The sequence below is a fragment of the Globicephala melas genome, chromosome 4 (assembly GCF_963455315.2).
Source record: "Globicephala melas chromosome 4, mGloMel1.2, whole genome shotgun sequence".
Lineage (NCBI taxonomy): Eukaryota > Metazoa > Chordata > Mammalia > Artiodactyla > Delphinidae > Globicephala > Globicephala melas.
This window is the reverse complement of record NC_083317.1, coordinates 70,796,067-70,813,198: the sequence shown is the minus strand read 5'-3', so window position 1 is coordinate 70,813,198 and position 17,132 is coordinate 70,796,067. Positions and strand designations below refer to the sequence as shown.

Sequence of the window (17,132 nt, the reverse complement as noted above, 5' to 3'; positions counted from 1 at the left end):
GCCTCTCCCGTTGCGGAGTACAGGCTCCGGAGGCGCAGGCTCAGTGGCCACGGCTCACGGGCCCAGCCGCTCCATGGCATGTGGGATCCTCCCGGACCGGGGCATGAACCCGCGTCCCCTGCATCGGCAGGCGGACTCTCAACCACTGCGCCACCAGGGAAGCCCCAACTTAGTACTTTTTATACAGACCAAGATACCTTTTCCAAGTTCTCCCAATAATAATACTTACTGTTCTTCATAGCTGTAGAACATTGCATCATTTTAAAGTATCATAATTAGGGAAGTCATTTTCCTGTGAGATATTGAATTAATTTTCACTTTTCACTATATAAAAATGCTTTTGTAAGTATATTTACATCCTTTACCTTTTTATTAGAATAAAGGGGATAAAGCTGGAACAGTGTGAACTATAATAGGAGGATAACCATTTCAGCCTGTTTTAATGTCTTCTCTATACCGCCACCACCACCACAAAGGGATTACGTAGATTTGTAATACCATCTACAAAGACTGAATGTACTTGGCTTCCCTGTAGTACCTAGTGTTGTCAGTTAATTTTGCTAATTTAATACTCACAACCATTTATATGGGAAAATGTGCATGATTTCCAAACAATTAGCATTTGGATTAGCTGTTTTGTTTTCTGTTGTTCTTTGTTTTACTTATTTTGACAGAGAAGTTGCAAGAATGGTACAAAAATATGGGTCATTTAAGTGCAAATTGCTGACAGTCTGCCCCTTCACCCCTAAATACTTTAATGTCTATTCCTTATAAACAAGGACATCCTCCTATATGACCACAGTACTACCAAAAAAATCAGGAAATAACACTGATACATCTAATTCTTGGACCCCGTTCAAGTTTTGCCAATTGTCCCAATAATGTCCGTGTAGTAATAGGATCTGCACTGATATCACATATTGAGTAGTTGTCACATCTCTGGTCTCCTTCAATCTGGAACAGTTCCTCAGTCTTTTCTTGACTTTCATACCCTTGACACTTTTAAAGATTACAAGCCAGTTCTTATCTATGATGTGTCTCCATTTGGGTTTGTCTGATGTTTCCTCATGATTAAATTCATGTAATATGTTTTGGGCAGTAATATCACAGAAGTGATGCTTGTGTTTTTTTGGTGGTACACTTTTTTTTTTAATATTTATTTATTTTGGCTGCATCAGGTCTTAGTTTTGGCACGCAGGACCTTTCGTTGCAGTGCGTGGGCTTCTCTCTAGTTGTGGTGTGCGGGCTCATTAGTTGCGGCACGTGGGCTCTCTAGTTGTGGTGCACGGGCTTAGTTGCCCCATGGCATGTGGGATCCCAGTTCCCCAGCTAGGGATCAAACCAGCATCCTCTGCATTGCAAGACAATTCTTAACCCCTGGACCACTAGGGAAGTCCCTGGTGGTGCACTCTTGATTTGTCCCTTTGCTGGTCATGTTAACTTGCTGATATCTACCAGGCTTCTCCACTGTCAAGTTACTGTTTTTCTCTTTTAATTAATTCCCTTTTTAATTAGTAAGTATTTGGGGGGAAAAGTACTATATCGATAACTTATTTCTTATCATACCTTCATTTTATTAATTTATGCATTTAAATCTGTATTGACTCACAGATTGCATTTTATTCAGTGGGTATTACCATTACTATCATTATTTATTTGGATATTTAAGTTGCCCCAGATTTAGCCAAAGCGAGGGAGCCCTTCAGGTTGGTTCCTGTGTCCTTTTGGCTGTCCTATCTTTTTAACTATTTCCTTGCTTTCTAGCACAAGATATTCTAGGCTCATCTTCACTTTCTTTGCCCCAGCCCTGGAATTAATCATTTCTCCAAGGAACTCTTGTTTCTTTTAGTGGAGTGAGGTATTTAGAGACTAAAGTCTGGGTGCTAGGGACTTCCCTCGTGGCACAGTGGTTAAGAATCCACCTGCCAATGCAGGGGACAGGGGTTTGAGCCGTGGTCCGGGAAGACCCCACATTGCTGCAGAGCAACTGAGCCCCTGTGCCACAACCACTGAGCCTGTGCTCTGGAGGCCACGAGCCACAACTACTGAGCCTGCATGCCATAACTACTGGAGCCCACGCACCTAGATCCCGTGCTCTGCAACAAGAGAACCCACCTCAACGAGAAGCCCAAGCACCACAACAAAGAGTAGCCCCCACCTGCCGCATCTAGAGACAGCCTGTGCACAGCAACAAAGACCCAACGCAGCCAAAAATAAATAAATAAATTTATTTAAAAAATAAAGTCTGGGTGCTAGATGTATTGTTCATTGCTGTTGGGATACAGCTGCTCCCCAGGCCTTCTTGGTGAACAGAGCTAGGAAATATATGTGTGTATGTAATTTTATATATACTCGTACATGTGCATATATATAACCATGAGTTTGTACCAGTATCTTTGATTCCAGTTTAACACCAAATAATTCATTTTAGTTTTCTCCCTTCCCATATTTGTAACTCTTCTTTCAAGCAGTAGCAGTGAGAAATCTGGCTCTCTTTGTCCTTAATATGCTTGTTATTTGATCTGTCCACTCCTTTCTATCTTCATCCACCCCTACGCGGTTACTCTCCTCACCTACTTGGACTCTGACACAGCCCACCAGCTCACAACATGTCTCCCTCACTGTGATGCAAACCCTGTGCACATCTTTAGAATATAAATGCTTTCTTCCATGAAACTTTCTAATCTTTGTTGTTCTTTTTCTTATTTATTGCCTCTTTATCATAAAACAGTCTGACACTGTTAATTTTGGGGGAAATTTGTATATCCTACCCTTCTCTCCTCAATTAAAGCTGATAGAGGTCAGGCACTGTGTCATGGACTTCTTTGGTGTCCTTTTCAGCACCAAGCACAATACCCAGTCAATTCTCACTTAAAAGAATGATTACATTGCATTGCAGCTGTGGTAATGCTTACTGGGTGTGGGTCATTGAATGACAGACTTATAGAAGAGTTTACACTTCGTTGTTTATTTTCTTGATAGCTTATTATAATTTAAATTTCCAAATGAATGTTATATTTAAACTTAATTGATGAAAAGAGTTGTTTTTAAAATGACTCCATCGTTGAAAAACACTTTTGGAACTCCTTTTTAAATTACTTTTAGAGATAGTTTAATAGCCATCTAAGCAGTCAATTTCAGTATTTTACATCATACCTGTGTTGACCTAGTCTTAACCAGTGTAGTCAACTGCCTTTACCAGACTTGGATCTGGGCAAGTTTTGGGTATTTCCAAAAATTACATCTACTTGCAAAGTAAAAATTTGCCACCATCAAACATACTGAGAACCATGCACTTTCTTTGAAGATAGTTCCAGGAGAGAAGATCCAGAAATATTTAAGGTGAAGTAGCATAATGTAAAGTCTTTTTAGAAAACAACTTTGAGGGCTTCCCTGGTGGCACAGTGGTTGGGAGTCTACCTGCCAATGCAAGGGATGAGAGTTCAAGCCCTGGTCTGGGAGGATCCCACATGCCACGGAGTGGCTAAGCCTGTGCGCCACAGCTGCTGAGCTTGCACTCTGGAGCCCACGAGCCAGAACTGCTGCGCCCGCATGCCACAGCTACTGAGGCCTGCACACCTAGAGCCTGTGTTCCACAATGGGAGCGGCTACTACAATGAGACGCCTGTGCACTGCGATGAGGAGTGGCCCCCATTCTCAGCAACTAGAGAAAGCCTGTGCGCAGGAGCGAGGACCCAACTCAGCCAGAATGAATGAATGAATGAATAAATAAATAAATAAAATTTATTTAAAAAAAGAAAACAACTTTGAAGACAACACAGTCATTATAAATTTTCTTAAAGTTAACTTTAATATGTTTGTTTTTTAAAATTGATTTCATTAGTTACCCCTTGTATATGAGATATGAATCCTGCTTTTAAAGATGTTACCAGTTGTATAAAATCACTGTGACCATTTTCATCTCTGAGCAGAGGATCTGGGATAGAGATAATGAATAACAAACTTTTACTATGTCATTTCTATACAGTGTGCTTTTTTTTTTTTACAATGAGCATATATTGTTTTTATAATTTATTTTATTTATTTTTGGCTGCGTTGGGTCTTCGTTGCTACACATGGGCTTTTTCTAGTTGCGGAGAGCGGGGGCTGCTCTTCGTTGCAGTGTGTGGGCTTCTCATTGTGGTGGCTTCTCTTGTTGCAGAGCACGGACTCTAGGCACACAGGCTTCAGTAGTTGTGGCTCGCGGGCTCTAGAGCGCAGGCTCAGTAGTTGTGGCATGCAGGCTTAGTTGGATGCACTTAGTTGGGTGCGGCATGTGGGATCTTCCCGGACCACAACTCGAACCTGTGTCGCTTGCATCAGCAGGCGGATTGTTAACCACTGCACCACCAGGGAAGCCCTATTTTTATAATTTAAAACAACTAAAAAAATTTGAGTTACAAAATTTAGCAACTTGTAGAAAAAGTGACATGATTCATGGCTCTTTGACAGACATTTAACCTGAATTTTAGGAGGATACTAGAATCTACAGAAATGTTATTATTGATAACTTGGCTTCAGGGGTCTGTGAATCCAAATTGTATGTAAAGCTGTATGTTACCTTGTTTTTTTCAGGAAGGGTCCATAGGTTTCATTAGATTTTTTAAAAGGTTCTAGACAAAAAGTCTAAGAACTACTACTACCACAGAGTGAAATTCTTTTAGAACATGGATAACTTAACCCTCTTTATATGAAATTAAAATAGGCCCACATTCCAAATTGTCTTTTATAGCCAGCATTTTTAGTAAATTCTGCCATATTTTCCTACAGTTGAGGGAGAAGGCTCACATACTAGAATCTTACTGATCTGATTTTTTTTTTTTTTTCACTTTTTGAAGGTTTCTTGTTCTCCACAAGGTCTGAAGGTTTGGGTTCAGGATACTTCATATTTGTGTAGTCGGGCCGGGCAGGTCCTCCCCGTCAGTATTCAGATGAATGGCTGGATTCACGATGGAAACTTGCTCTGCCCATCATGTTGGGACTTCTGTGAGCTCTGTCCCCCAGAAACAGATCCTCCAACTACTAACTTGACCCGAGCTCTACCCCTAGGTGAGTAGCCTCTGTGGTTGGAGTACAGAGAAGCACTTTTCTTACAAGATGTTGAAAATGCCCTGCAAGGAAGCTCTAAAACAGGTTGCGCATCTTCTCTTCTAATTGCAGTTTTATGGGAAGATCGCCTTCCCTCCATGGTTAGAAATTGAAGGTAGGTAGACTTGACACCTCTCTTCAGTAAGAGTGAGGGTGAGGAAACTTTCGATATGTGAAGAACCTCTGACTTGCACAAAAACATTCATTGAAGGTTACAAAAAGTTAATGTTTCAGCCATTCCTTTTGAAAGTAAGAGTAAAAATTCTGTTCATGAATACAAAAAGCAATTAAATATATTTTAGTTATATTATAACTAGGTGAGGCGAAAGAGCGGGAAAGTCACTGGAAAAGATGCTCAAAGAAGGGATTGACATGCCCACAAAGAAGAGAAAGGTGCAGGGAGATGCAAATATACACAGTGAGATAGAAAGACAGGCTGGCAAAGACAGTGGTTTTCACTGAGAGATATATTACTCATTCTGTGAGACTCCAGAGAGTAGGACTGAGAACAATGAATTAAAGTTGTAGGGAGACAGATTCCAGTAAAATCCTTTAGAACCAGGAGAAGAGTGCATTCCCTGTTGATGAAGATGTGCAAACTGAGGCTGATGACCCATTTCTAAGTTTTAAAAGCAGAACTCATGAACTCTCAATGAAAGCTTTGACCTATGGTCCATGATATTTTAATTAAATGACCTATGAGATTTTATGACAGTTTGATATTTTGGAATAGGCCATGTTTTATTTTCTCAACTGGAGGTATTTTTTAAATGGAACTGTATAGCCCTTTGCTTGCTCCACGGTCTGGTTGAAAACAAAGGGCTACATTCACTTTATAGCTCAAAGTTTCTTCACCTCTAAAATTTAATTCCCTTTCTTTCCCACATTCTGGGTCCTTTATCAAGACATGGGCTATAAGTAGAGGGTGAATTTGGGGAGATTAATACTTGTGTTAGGGGTGCCTAAGACCACCCGCAGATTTCATGACTCTCTAGGACTCAAAGGACTCAGCCTCTAGTTGTACTTACGGCTAAGCTTTGTTAGAGCAAAAAGATACAAAGCAGAATCAGCAAAGGGAAAGGGGACAGTAGGTGAAGTCTGGAAGAAACCACTTCCCAGACACCAGCTAAAGGCCGTCCTTGCAAACAGGACTTTCAAATGATGACCATCTCAGGCCTGCTGTGTTAACTCTTTTCACTTAACTTCTGTGAGCCAGCTGAGTTTTCTGCAGTTATAATAGTAATGCACAATGAATTAAAAGATCTTAGGTCCTTTTGATATGGTATATAATAAATGTAGTGTTAAATATTCTTAGTTAACTTTCATATGAAGTGATAGGATGACTTGATTTTGTTATTGTTAAATTGCTTTGGCTAGAATTAAAGGGCTGCTAGTCTACAAATAGGTGGTTCTGATGGAGTTCCCATGCTCAGGCCTAATCTCAGAGTTAACTATAAGAAATATCATCATTTCAATGTCCAAGAGATGAGCATTGATTCAGCCATTAGCAGTTAGAGTTGAGTTAAAGAGAGAGTTACTCCAGCTGGTTCAGGGGTAAGAATCTTAGGAGTACAGTAAAAAAATGTGTAGAAATGAGGAGAAAGCCAGACTAGTTCAAGGATCTGTGAAGGGATTAGTTCCTGTCCTTGGAGCATGGCAAAGACAAGTGAATCTGTTGAAAGGAGGTGGGGAGTAGAGATTGCAAATGACCCCACCCCCTCCACCAACCTGTGCCCTAGACTTGACTTCTTATCCAGCTCCCTCTTTGTAGTCACCCTTCTGATACTGTGGTACTATGTTGTGATTTCTTCCCCATTAACCAGTTCTATGAGGAAGCATGCTCAAAAAAGGATTGTAACCTCCGAATCACTACCACACTTTTGAAAAATGTATAAAATATTACAAGAATAGATGCCTTTTAGAAAAAAAAAAAATAGATACCTTTTAGGCATAATTTCCATTAGTGAATATGAAAGATTTATTTCTAAATTTTCTGATCTCTTCAGATTGTGGAGGTTATTTTGTTTCTATTTATTAAATGCTAGACACTTTGCTGAGTGCTTTATGTCTATATCATTGTATTTAATCATCACAAAACCTAATGAGGTAGGAATTATCATTTTACACATGAGAAAACTAAGGTATAAAGAGATTAAGTGATATATTCACTGTCACAGCTAACGAGGTTCAGATCAAAACCCAGATCTGATCGTCTCTGATTCATTTTGAAACACGCTCTTTGTATCTTTCCTTTTTAAAGAGTACTGTCACAGAAAGTGCAGTGTTTTTGAAGGACAACAAATGTTCTAGAGCGGCCATTAATATTTTAATAGCTTGTTAAATGTTAGTACCAACAGTAGATAAACAACAGTTAGTTCAGTTCCCCTCCTATTTCCTTTGTGCCAAATTGAGAATTGGGAGATAAAGGGATATGCCTGTGTTATTAGTGACTCCAGGGTCTATTCCTTATTCCAGCCAAGACCACTCTACCTGATGTTGTAGGCCAGAACGTATCCAGTAGACCTTTCTGGGGTGATGGAAATGTTGTATAATCTGTGCTGTCCCATACAATAGTCATTAGCCACATGTGACTATTAAACATGTGAAATGTGGCTACTGTGACAGAGGAACTAAATATTTCATCTCATTTTGGTTAATTTAAATTTAAATAGCACATATAGCTAATGGCTGCCATATTGGACATTGCAGCTTGAGCTCAGAAGTTCTCAAACTTTAGCATGCATCAGAATCATGTTAAAACACAGATTGCTACGACTCACCCCCAGAGTTTCTGATTCAGAAGATCTGGGTTGGAGCCTGAGAAGTTCCCAGGTGATGCTGATGTTGTTGACTCAGGTACCATACTTTGAGAAGGATTGATTTTTCTAACATTTAACGATTGCCAGCTGGTTCCATTGGGGAAGAATATAAGTTCTCCATGGTTTACTTGTATTATATACAGTGAAATAATTTTTTAAAATACTTATTCTACACTGTATAGTTCTCAGAAGAACAAGCTCCAGTGCCTTAACATTATCATTTTATTAATTCTATAGCTGAAAAACCAGTCCTTTTTTTCTTACCTTTTAAGCAAGTCAGACTTGAAGCTTGGTTGGTTCTTTATTGGTCAAAATAGTAGAAAGGACAACTCATCCTGAAATAAAGTCAGGTTGACCTGGTCTCTTGACTGCTAAAAAATGTACTCCATTCTGAGAATTGTTTGGGGGAAATAGTTTTAGCTGTTAGAACAACTCTTAGATAAATTAAAATATACTCCTACTGCCCAAAACTCATAGAATCTTCTGCTGTTTCCAAATCAAGCCTGGGGTGATATGGATAGATGGGTAGATATTTAGAGATTGGGGAACGTATGTCCTGTTTTGCCTGGGACAGTCCACGTGCCTATTGTCCTGGTATGATTACTAATAATTCCCTTGTGTTAAAATTATCAAAGAGAACAATTTAGTTGATCAAAGCAAATTTTATTTCACACAGGCAGTCTCTACTCTCAGGAGTCCAGAGAGCTGTAAAATAAGGGAAAAGGGCTACAAGCAGGAAACAAGGAAGTACTCAGCTTAGGTTGATGGGCCGGGGTTAAGTATCTAACCTTATTTAGAAAGATCAAGGAACAAAGAAATAAGTATACAGCCCACACTGGCTCGGCGGTTGGAGATTGGCTGACTGGATATTCTGTGGTTCTGGTCAAGTGGAGCATTTACACAAACATGAAAGTTATCTAAGTTTTAATTTGCTGATGTGACGCCATGGGCAGGAGAGGCTCCATCTTAAGACTAGAAATTTATTTCAACGCTTATCTCAAAATGTCCTGATATGGGATGATAAATTATAGGGTCACCCTACTTAGAAGGGACAAGGTAGAATAGAAGAGAGTCCAGCATCCCATGTCAGAATAGCCAAGAATTTCATTTACTTTCCTGTGTAGCATCTTTAGCTTTGCCAGGATACTACCCTGTCTTTTCTTGGGTGCTGATTTTGAACCTTGATACGGTAGGTACATCTTCTTTTCTCCTACATAAATATTTTGTTCTTTTTCTATAAATATAAAAAAAAACTTTGCATATATGGATTTCAGGAAGTCACTCTTGATTCTACTCTTCAAGGTAGTCCTTCCTCACCTTTTAATAATTACCTCTACTCATCTGTCAACATTTTGTTGGTATAATTTTTTCCAAAAATGTCTGTGGAAAGTCAATTTTTTGTTTTCAACCCTAGATCTCTGTTCCTGTTCCTCTAGCCCAGTGGTTACACTTTGGCTTCTGCTAGGCAATCTATTTCCTCTGCTGGCTGGATTTCTTCTGTGCGTATGGCATTAGGAATGGAAAAGTGAATTCTGAAGACATTCCTTTGTGTCATGTTCCTCTGAACAAAGCACAAAATCTGGGCGAGTGCCAGCCTATACAGATGGCAGAAGTGGCATTCCTGACTTTGGCTTGGAAGTGTTGACCATAATCAGATCTTGAAGCAGAGCTTCACAGCAATCACGCCTCATCAGCAACCCAACAGCCTCAAAGTTTGGAGAAGGAGGAGGAATTCCAAATCACCAAGTCTCTTTATTTTTCAGGATAAATACTCTTCTTGAAGTTTTCCTTTGAAAATGGGATAATAGGTGAAAAATTCAGTTATTGCATACCTCAGCATCTTTATTAACCTAAAACAATGGGAAGGTTCATCACTGCTGCAATAATTTAAAGAACAGCTAATCATTGCAAGGTTATAAGTTGTGGACCCTGTCCTCAAAAGTATAAATTGTCCTTTGACTTACAGAAAATAACTTGAATTGGGATTTCTACATCACTGTTATACCTATTTTGAGTTTAATGACTGTATATGGTACACCTAAATCATTGTTCTCATTGTTTTTTTTTTAAATTATGTTTTGCTAAATCTTATGATTTAACCATGCTAGCCTTTTCAAACCAGCTGTGTGGCAGTTTCCTGCTGAACCATTAGGTGTTGGTAGCTGTATCTGTACTCATTGATCTTCAGAGAGTAGCTTCCAGTTGTATTCTCCATTAGTTTAATAATGACTTGAAAAACTGGGAAGCAGAGAGAGAAAAATACTCTGCCCTGTGAAAACATTGAAGACATGCAAATAAAAGAAAACCTAATTGTATGTTTTCCAGATAATAGTTATGACAACTGCAATCCAACAAAAATAGAACTTTCCTTTTTGACCAATGAAGAGAAAAAGAAATTCTGGTATAGACAGGTATGCAGTATTTTCAAGTGGGCTTAGGAGTTGTTACAGAAGAATTTGACTATCCGAACATTATTTTATGTGTAAGAAGAAAAGATATAAGTCAAAACAAGATGATCTGAATTGTTTATAGCAAAGTGTAGGTTTCGTGTAGGGCCTATCCAATAGGGTCCACTTTACCACACAGGGTATGGCTTAGTCCACAGAAGTCAGAAGGTTGCCTTTGCTTTAAAAGGAGGTAATGTCTTTTACCTCTTGTATTTGACACTCTTTCTGTCACCCATAGATTCTGGTCCCCAGAAGCAATTCTGCTCTTGTACTAGAGCTGACCAACCCTACTTAGTAAACCCAATTAGAAAATCTTTAATGATGAATGATGCCCAGTTTTTCTCTCTAAAGCTAATGAAGTCCTGTGGCATTAGAAACATAGCCCTTGGACATGCATTCATTCATTCACTGGTTGGCCCTTTAATTCAGCATACAGTTATTGAGCACTCAGTTTAAGAAACTGCTAAGTGAACAAACAGCATAATTACTAAGGAGTAATTCCAACTTATTGTTTGGCACTGGAGCCAAACAGCAACTCCAGCATAGAGGAGAGTCACCTTTTTTTAAAAAAAATGCATACATTTAAAATACTTATTTGCCTACAATTTTAAATTGGAGGTATTTGTCATTGTGAAAAGCTGGGGGTCTCTAGCATAGCCAGCCTCAGCTGAAGAAAATCTAATACCAATGGTGTTTCTGCCTACGTTCTGCATACTTTAAATCATGAAAAGTCAGAGAAAAATGTAGAGTATATTTTTAAAGAAAGTTATAAAAATCTAAACTTATATACCCAATGTGATTATGAATCATCCTGCAAAGTTGTACAAAGAATTTCACGCAAAATAATATGGATTCATAATATATTTAAGACTCACAGTGATAGGTTCAATTATATTTTGACTGTTGTGCAGTAATGCCATTTAGGTAGTATTGTTTCTGAGCATGGTGCTTTTTATACTTGAAATATATTTTTGCTTTACTTTTTATTGATATAATTATATTTGCACTAATGACTTTCTGAAGAAAATATTATAGATGACATTTTTTCTATATATATATATTTGTTAAGCTTGGAATCTGGTAGCCCAGTGTTTTCTCGGCACAAACGTAGAACCTGGTAAAGTATGGTGTTAAGAAATCTTGAGTTTTTGAGGGTAACTAACAGTGCTGGTGTCTTCCTTCCTCTTCAACAAGTCTTGAAAGTGGTTGCTTATCACTGATTCTGCATAGTATACTCAGTGAGGATTTAGAAGGCCACTGATAAAATTCTAAATTTCTAAAAAGAAGGATTTTTAAAATCTGAAATTTCAATGCAGAATTAGCAGGCTAGAATTAAGTTTTGAACTGAAGAACTTGAGATGACCTAAATTTCAATATCCTGTGGCGGGTAATGCTCTTTATGTTCACAAAACCAGTTCACTGAGAAAGAGACCATGCAGACTGCAGCCATGGTGGGAGTGAGGTGGGGCAGGGAAGGGGAATGGGGATAGCTGATTTGAGGATAGTAGACTGAAGTCCCTTTCTGACTCAAAAGGGTCAAGTCCTTATAAAAACTGACTACCTCAGTTTTCAGTTCAGACTTAGGTTCATTTTGATAGTAATTTTTTTCAATTTAAATAGTATATCAATTTTATTTTTTTTTACATCTCTATGGCTTTACAATGGTGTGTTAGTTTCTGCTTTATAAAAAAGTGAATCAGTTATACAAAGTTCCCATATCTCTTCCCTCTTGCGCCTCCCTCCCTCTCTCCCTCCCTATCCCACCCCTCCAGGTGGTCACAAAGCACCGAGCTGATCTCCCTGTGCTATGTGGCTGCTTCCCACTAGCTATCTACCTTACATTTGGTAGTGTATATATGTCCATGCCTCTCTCTCACTTTGTCACAGCTCACCCTTCCTCCTCCCCCCCCAATGTCAAAATTAACAAGTGAATTTGTCTCTCAGGTTTTCAAGAACAGAATTTACAGGAAGGAAGCAAAAGCCTTGTCACTAGACTTGAGCTGATAGCTTTAAAGAAACTGGAAAGCAGTTAGGTAGTCTTAATGTAGATCTGTCTGTATTCTCCTGAAAAACATCCTTTTCCCTTACTTATTTCTTAAGGATACTTATTTTTGTTAAGATCAACTAGGCATTCTAAAAATGTTATAAATTATGCTTAAAATTAGTTTCAGCCTAATATGTTGGTTTAGAGTTTATCAATATTTGAAAGTGAAACATTAATGAAGTTTAAATAGTTTTAGGAAGATACATACATAATTATACCAGAGTATTCCATAAAATTTTATCAATATTCTCTTTAGTATTAGAAGACTCACTGATTGAGACCATCTGTAAAATGACTAGATGCTTTCTCAGAATCTTTCCAGCTCTAATATTCTGTGACTAATGTTCATGAATATTCAGAATATTCTAATATTCTGCATGACTAATTCATGCAGAATTTCTAGGTCACTGCTGGCTCTGACCCACCTCCTGGAGTATGCCAGCTTACACACCATGTTCATCACAGTGTCCTGTGCTCAGTGCCTTAGCGCTGTCCTTGTCCTTGGACACTGAATGGAGAGAGAAGAGCCCGTTTCTGCGGGCATTTGAGTAGTCCTGGCAGGAGGAGATGGACTTCAGTCACAGCCCCACAGACCTGTTTCACAGTTGGCACCAGTCATCCGTGCCATGTCCCTGCAGCCCAAGAGGACTAACATATTTTAATAAAGTCTGTGCTACTCGTTCTGAAGAAAGAACTTACCTGAAAGGATGACCTTTTTTTTTTTTTGACACATTTAGTCAGGGTTGGGGAGGAAGTGGTGAATTATTTTCTTTTTGTTTACATTTTTAATAAATAAAATAGATTTAAGAACTAATCTTTATTTATGGTATTTAACTTTAAGTGTAATATATTACTTAGAAAAAACACAGCTTTAATAAAAATGGAAACTAATCTGCATCTTTTCTTTACTTAATTAACACCATCAATTTTTTTAAACCTGGATGAGGGATACAAACACAGCCATGCACTCTATATGGGGACGATGAGGTGTTTATTATGAAACATAATTCAATTTTTACTTTAAGTGGAGTAAAATTGTCCTACTTAAAGAATAGGGACAGGTCTTATGTAAAGCTACAGGGAATAACCCTCCTCAAATAGTTAAGCAGGAAAGACAGCCGACTAAAACAATTTAGGGCAGCTGTCTCTGGCTGGAGATTATTCCTGTCCCATTTGTTCTGTGCTGTGGGCCAGGAGTCTCACCGCAGGACCGCTCTGCACATTCAAGTACCACACTCCATTTGGTAGCAGCAAGTAAATTGTGGCTGTGGAGTGTGGAGCGTGATTCTTCCTCATAAACTGACTGTAGTTTGAGAGAACGTACCTGGGGCGTGCCTTCACCATGTGCACTCAGAGCCATCCTGCCCTGTGGCCTGGAGCCAAGCACTGTGAAATGGACTGAGCACAGCTTCTGTGACCTACTTGCTGAGCTGAGATCTTTGTGGGAAATTTTAATGATAATATTTAGATTTTTTAACATTTTAAATATTTCATGTAAGTAGCTAAAACTATGTACAATAAATTACTTCAAGTAGTTGAATAAATTCAATATTATTTGTACGCTGTACTGAAGACAAAGTGTCTATGTCTCATACATTACCTGTTTATACTACCTTTTGGTATGTTCATAGAATATATCTTATTTAATAGGCGTCAATACATAAACGAGTCTTTTGTCAACAACTCTCTGGTAGATACGTTGAAATGGAGCGGTTTATTTAAGTCAGCTTGTTAGTGTTCTGCCAGAAGTTTGTTCCTTAATGTTTGAAATAAACTGGACTTGTTTGGAGGTAGAAGTCCAAATACACCATCTGATGTTCTGGTAGATGACCAATACCATTCTCATTTTTTTTTCTTTTAATAAATTTATTTATTTATTTATTTATTTTAGGCTGTGTTGGGTTTTCATTGCTGTGCATGGTCTTTCTCTAGTTGCAGCGAGCGGGAGCTACTCTTTGTTGTGGCACGTGGGCTTCTTATTGTGGTGATTTCTCTTGTTGCGGAGCATGGGCTGTAGGTGCGTGGGCTTCAGTAGTTGTGGCACGCGGGCTCAATAGTTGTGGCTTGCGAGTTCTAGAGTGCAGGCTCAGTAGTTGTGGCACACGGGCTTAGTTGCTCCGTGGCATGTGTGATCTCCCAGACCAGGGCTCGAGCCCGTGTCCACTGCATTGGCAGGTGGATTCTTAACCACTGTGCCACCCGGAAAGTCCCCATTCTCATTTTATATGTATAGAAATATTTTTTTCTGCCTATAGACATTAGTATATCTTAGATTCGATGCCATTTTAACACTCAGTGCCACTAACAATTTTTTCAATTTCAACAGAAACAGTAACTCAACTTTCTGACATTGTCTCATTTGAAAATATTCAAATCACAATATCTGAACATCTCCTGGCTCCTCCCTCACCCCACCCCATTAGGTCTCCTAGTGACATTTTAAGAAGGCTACAGGTTGACTGAAAGAGACTTCACATGTGCTTACACACGAGTGCTCATTAGTGTTTACATAGTGAAGACTTTGATATATTTGGTTGAGGGTCTGAAAATTTAATGGAAGTGAGGTAGCTACAGAGAATAGAGCAAATGTCGCGCACCCCAGCACAGCTTGCCAGACCAGCCCCAGAGCCTTGAATCTTAACAGAGGTCAGATAAAACAGGTTATGCCACTGTTCTAAAATGATTTGGTTAGTTGTAAAGCTTTATGCTTGTTACTAAGTAAATAAAATGTGTAAAATCTGCATTTCTTACAATAGGTTTGACAGAGGAGTAAAGAGGGAGGCTGTAAGTGCTATATAGGTGTTAAATAATCTTTAGGGATAAGCATCATGGTGATGAAGAGAAAAGTGAAGAAGGGAAATATCTGAGGCAAATCAGTCCTCAGCCTGATTGAGGTGAGTCTGTGGCTTTGCCACTCTGGGATTTTGCCCCAGAACCCCGGCACCAGCAGTGTGCCCCATGCTGGATCTCCATAGATGGGTTTTTTTCCTCCTTTTTTTTTTCTAACTTATCCTCTCACAGCTGCCCTCCACCCCAGGCTCTGACCATTCCTCCTCCTGTCTCCCCATTACCATTTCAAAACAGCCCAGTTTTCTGAAGTATATATGCATATCTATTTGGTGGTATTATTAACTGGGGGTGGTGGTGAGGGGGTCTTACCCCTCCATTTCTCAAGGATTGATTTGGAGGGAGGGAGCCAGTAGTTCTCACTAATTTATTAATTTGGCAGAAACTCCCCTCCCCCTACATATACAGAAACTCCCCTCCCCTCCCCCTACATAACAGCTCCTGCTGTTTTATAATTTTCATACCACCATTCAATTCCAGGTTGGGAATGACAATGCCTGGTGTGGCTGCCATGCACTGTGGCCCAGGAGCATGGTGGTGAAAATGAGCAGACTGGAGTCTGTTGAGCTGAGGAACCGCAGCAGTTCAGCTCCAGGGAGGGCAGGCACCGGTCCGGGTGTGGCATTCAGCTGCTAAAAGTAAGCCAAAGGCATAGATCCAGAACTTATTAGTGCCCAGAGGAAGAAACAGATAGTGAAGGTAAGTCTAAATACAAGGGAGAATGAAGGCCTAAGAATTGGGTACTAAGAAATGAGTCAAAGATGAGGGAGACAGAAAGGGCCAGGGGAGCAAGAGTGTGCATGCAGAATGACCAGACCTTGTAATGCTGGATGGGGAGGGGCTGCCTTTTGTACTTGCCTCCAGGGTGTAAGTGCACTTGAGAGTGCCTTCTGACACTTAGCACAGTGGAGCTACTGAATCTAGTGACTGAACACTGAAGAAGTATTTGTTGTGTACTTACTATATTCAACGTGTATTTAGCACCAACTGTGGCAGGCACTCTGCTGGGCCACAGGAACACAAGAAACAGACAGATATGGTCTTTGTCCTGGAGTCAGTGAAGGAGGAGGACAATTAAGCGATTATTTACGGTAAAGTTTAGACTTGAAATTGGTGGGATAATACATATAGCATGCTGATAAGAAAGAGTGGAGAGAACAAAGGCTTAAGATAAAAGACAGATGCCCAATCAAGTCAGGCTCTGAGAGGTTAGAAGGTGGGAGCAGAGCACGAGGAATGCACTGCACCTTCCACTGTGAGTAGGACATGGAGGGAAGCGGGAGCACGTTTGTTAGGTTTGGTGGCTGTCGCTGAGTTCCCAGTCGTGAAAGGGAAGTCACCATTGTCTGAGGTGAATAGGGTCTGAGATCTGAAGAGCACAGTTGGCCCTGACCCTCCATATTTGCATAAATTCTATCCCCAGTTGGTTGAATCGCAGATATGGAACTGCAGATGCAGACGGCCTACTGTATTCTGCCATTTTATATAAAGGACTTGAGCCTCCACAGATTGTGGTATCTGCAGGGGATCCTGGAACCAATCCTCCTGCGGATTCTGAGGGATGAATGTATTAAAGGTTTAAGCTTCTGTAAACAGATATGTTTTGGTGACGACTGTTCTGGGTCTATTTTTCCTGGAAGGCAGTGTGTACCTTTTTATTCCATAGATCCAAGTCTAAAAATTTCAAATAATTTTTTCGAATTTTACCTTAATTTACTATTTTCAGTTTTACTCTTTAGGAATGTCAGTTATGTATAAGCTTGTCCTCAATTACTATCACTTTTTCTCTAATCCTTTATTTTTTTAAAATTTTTATTGGGTTATAGTTGATTTACAATGTTGTGTTAGTTTCAGGTGTACAGCAAAGTGAATCAGTCATATATATCC

At 39.5% G+C, this 17,132-nt stretch overlaps 1 protein-coding gene across 2 annotated transcripts in view; it reads left to right on the top strand.

The window, feature by feature from the left end:
* LMLN (leishmanolysin like peptidase) overlaps positions 1-14,231 on the top strand; it is a 79,064-nt gene extending 64,833 nt beyond the window's left edge. For both annotated transcript variants that reach the window (XM_060298206.1, XM_030859030.2), the window contains 2 exons: positions 4,839-5,049; positions 9,322-14,231. In XM_060298206.1, coding sequence (XP_060154189.1) covers positions 4,839-5,049; positions 9,322-9,422 — 312 coding nt within the window. In that variant the 3' untranslated portion in view covers positions 9,423-14,231. The remainder of the gene's footprint in view (positions 1-4,838; positions 5,050-9,321) is intronic.
* The last annotated feature ends 2,901 nt before the right edge of the window (positions 14,232-17,132 follow it).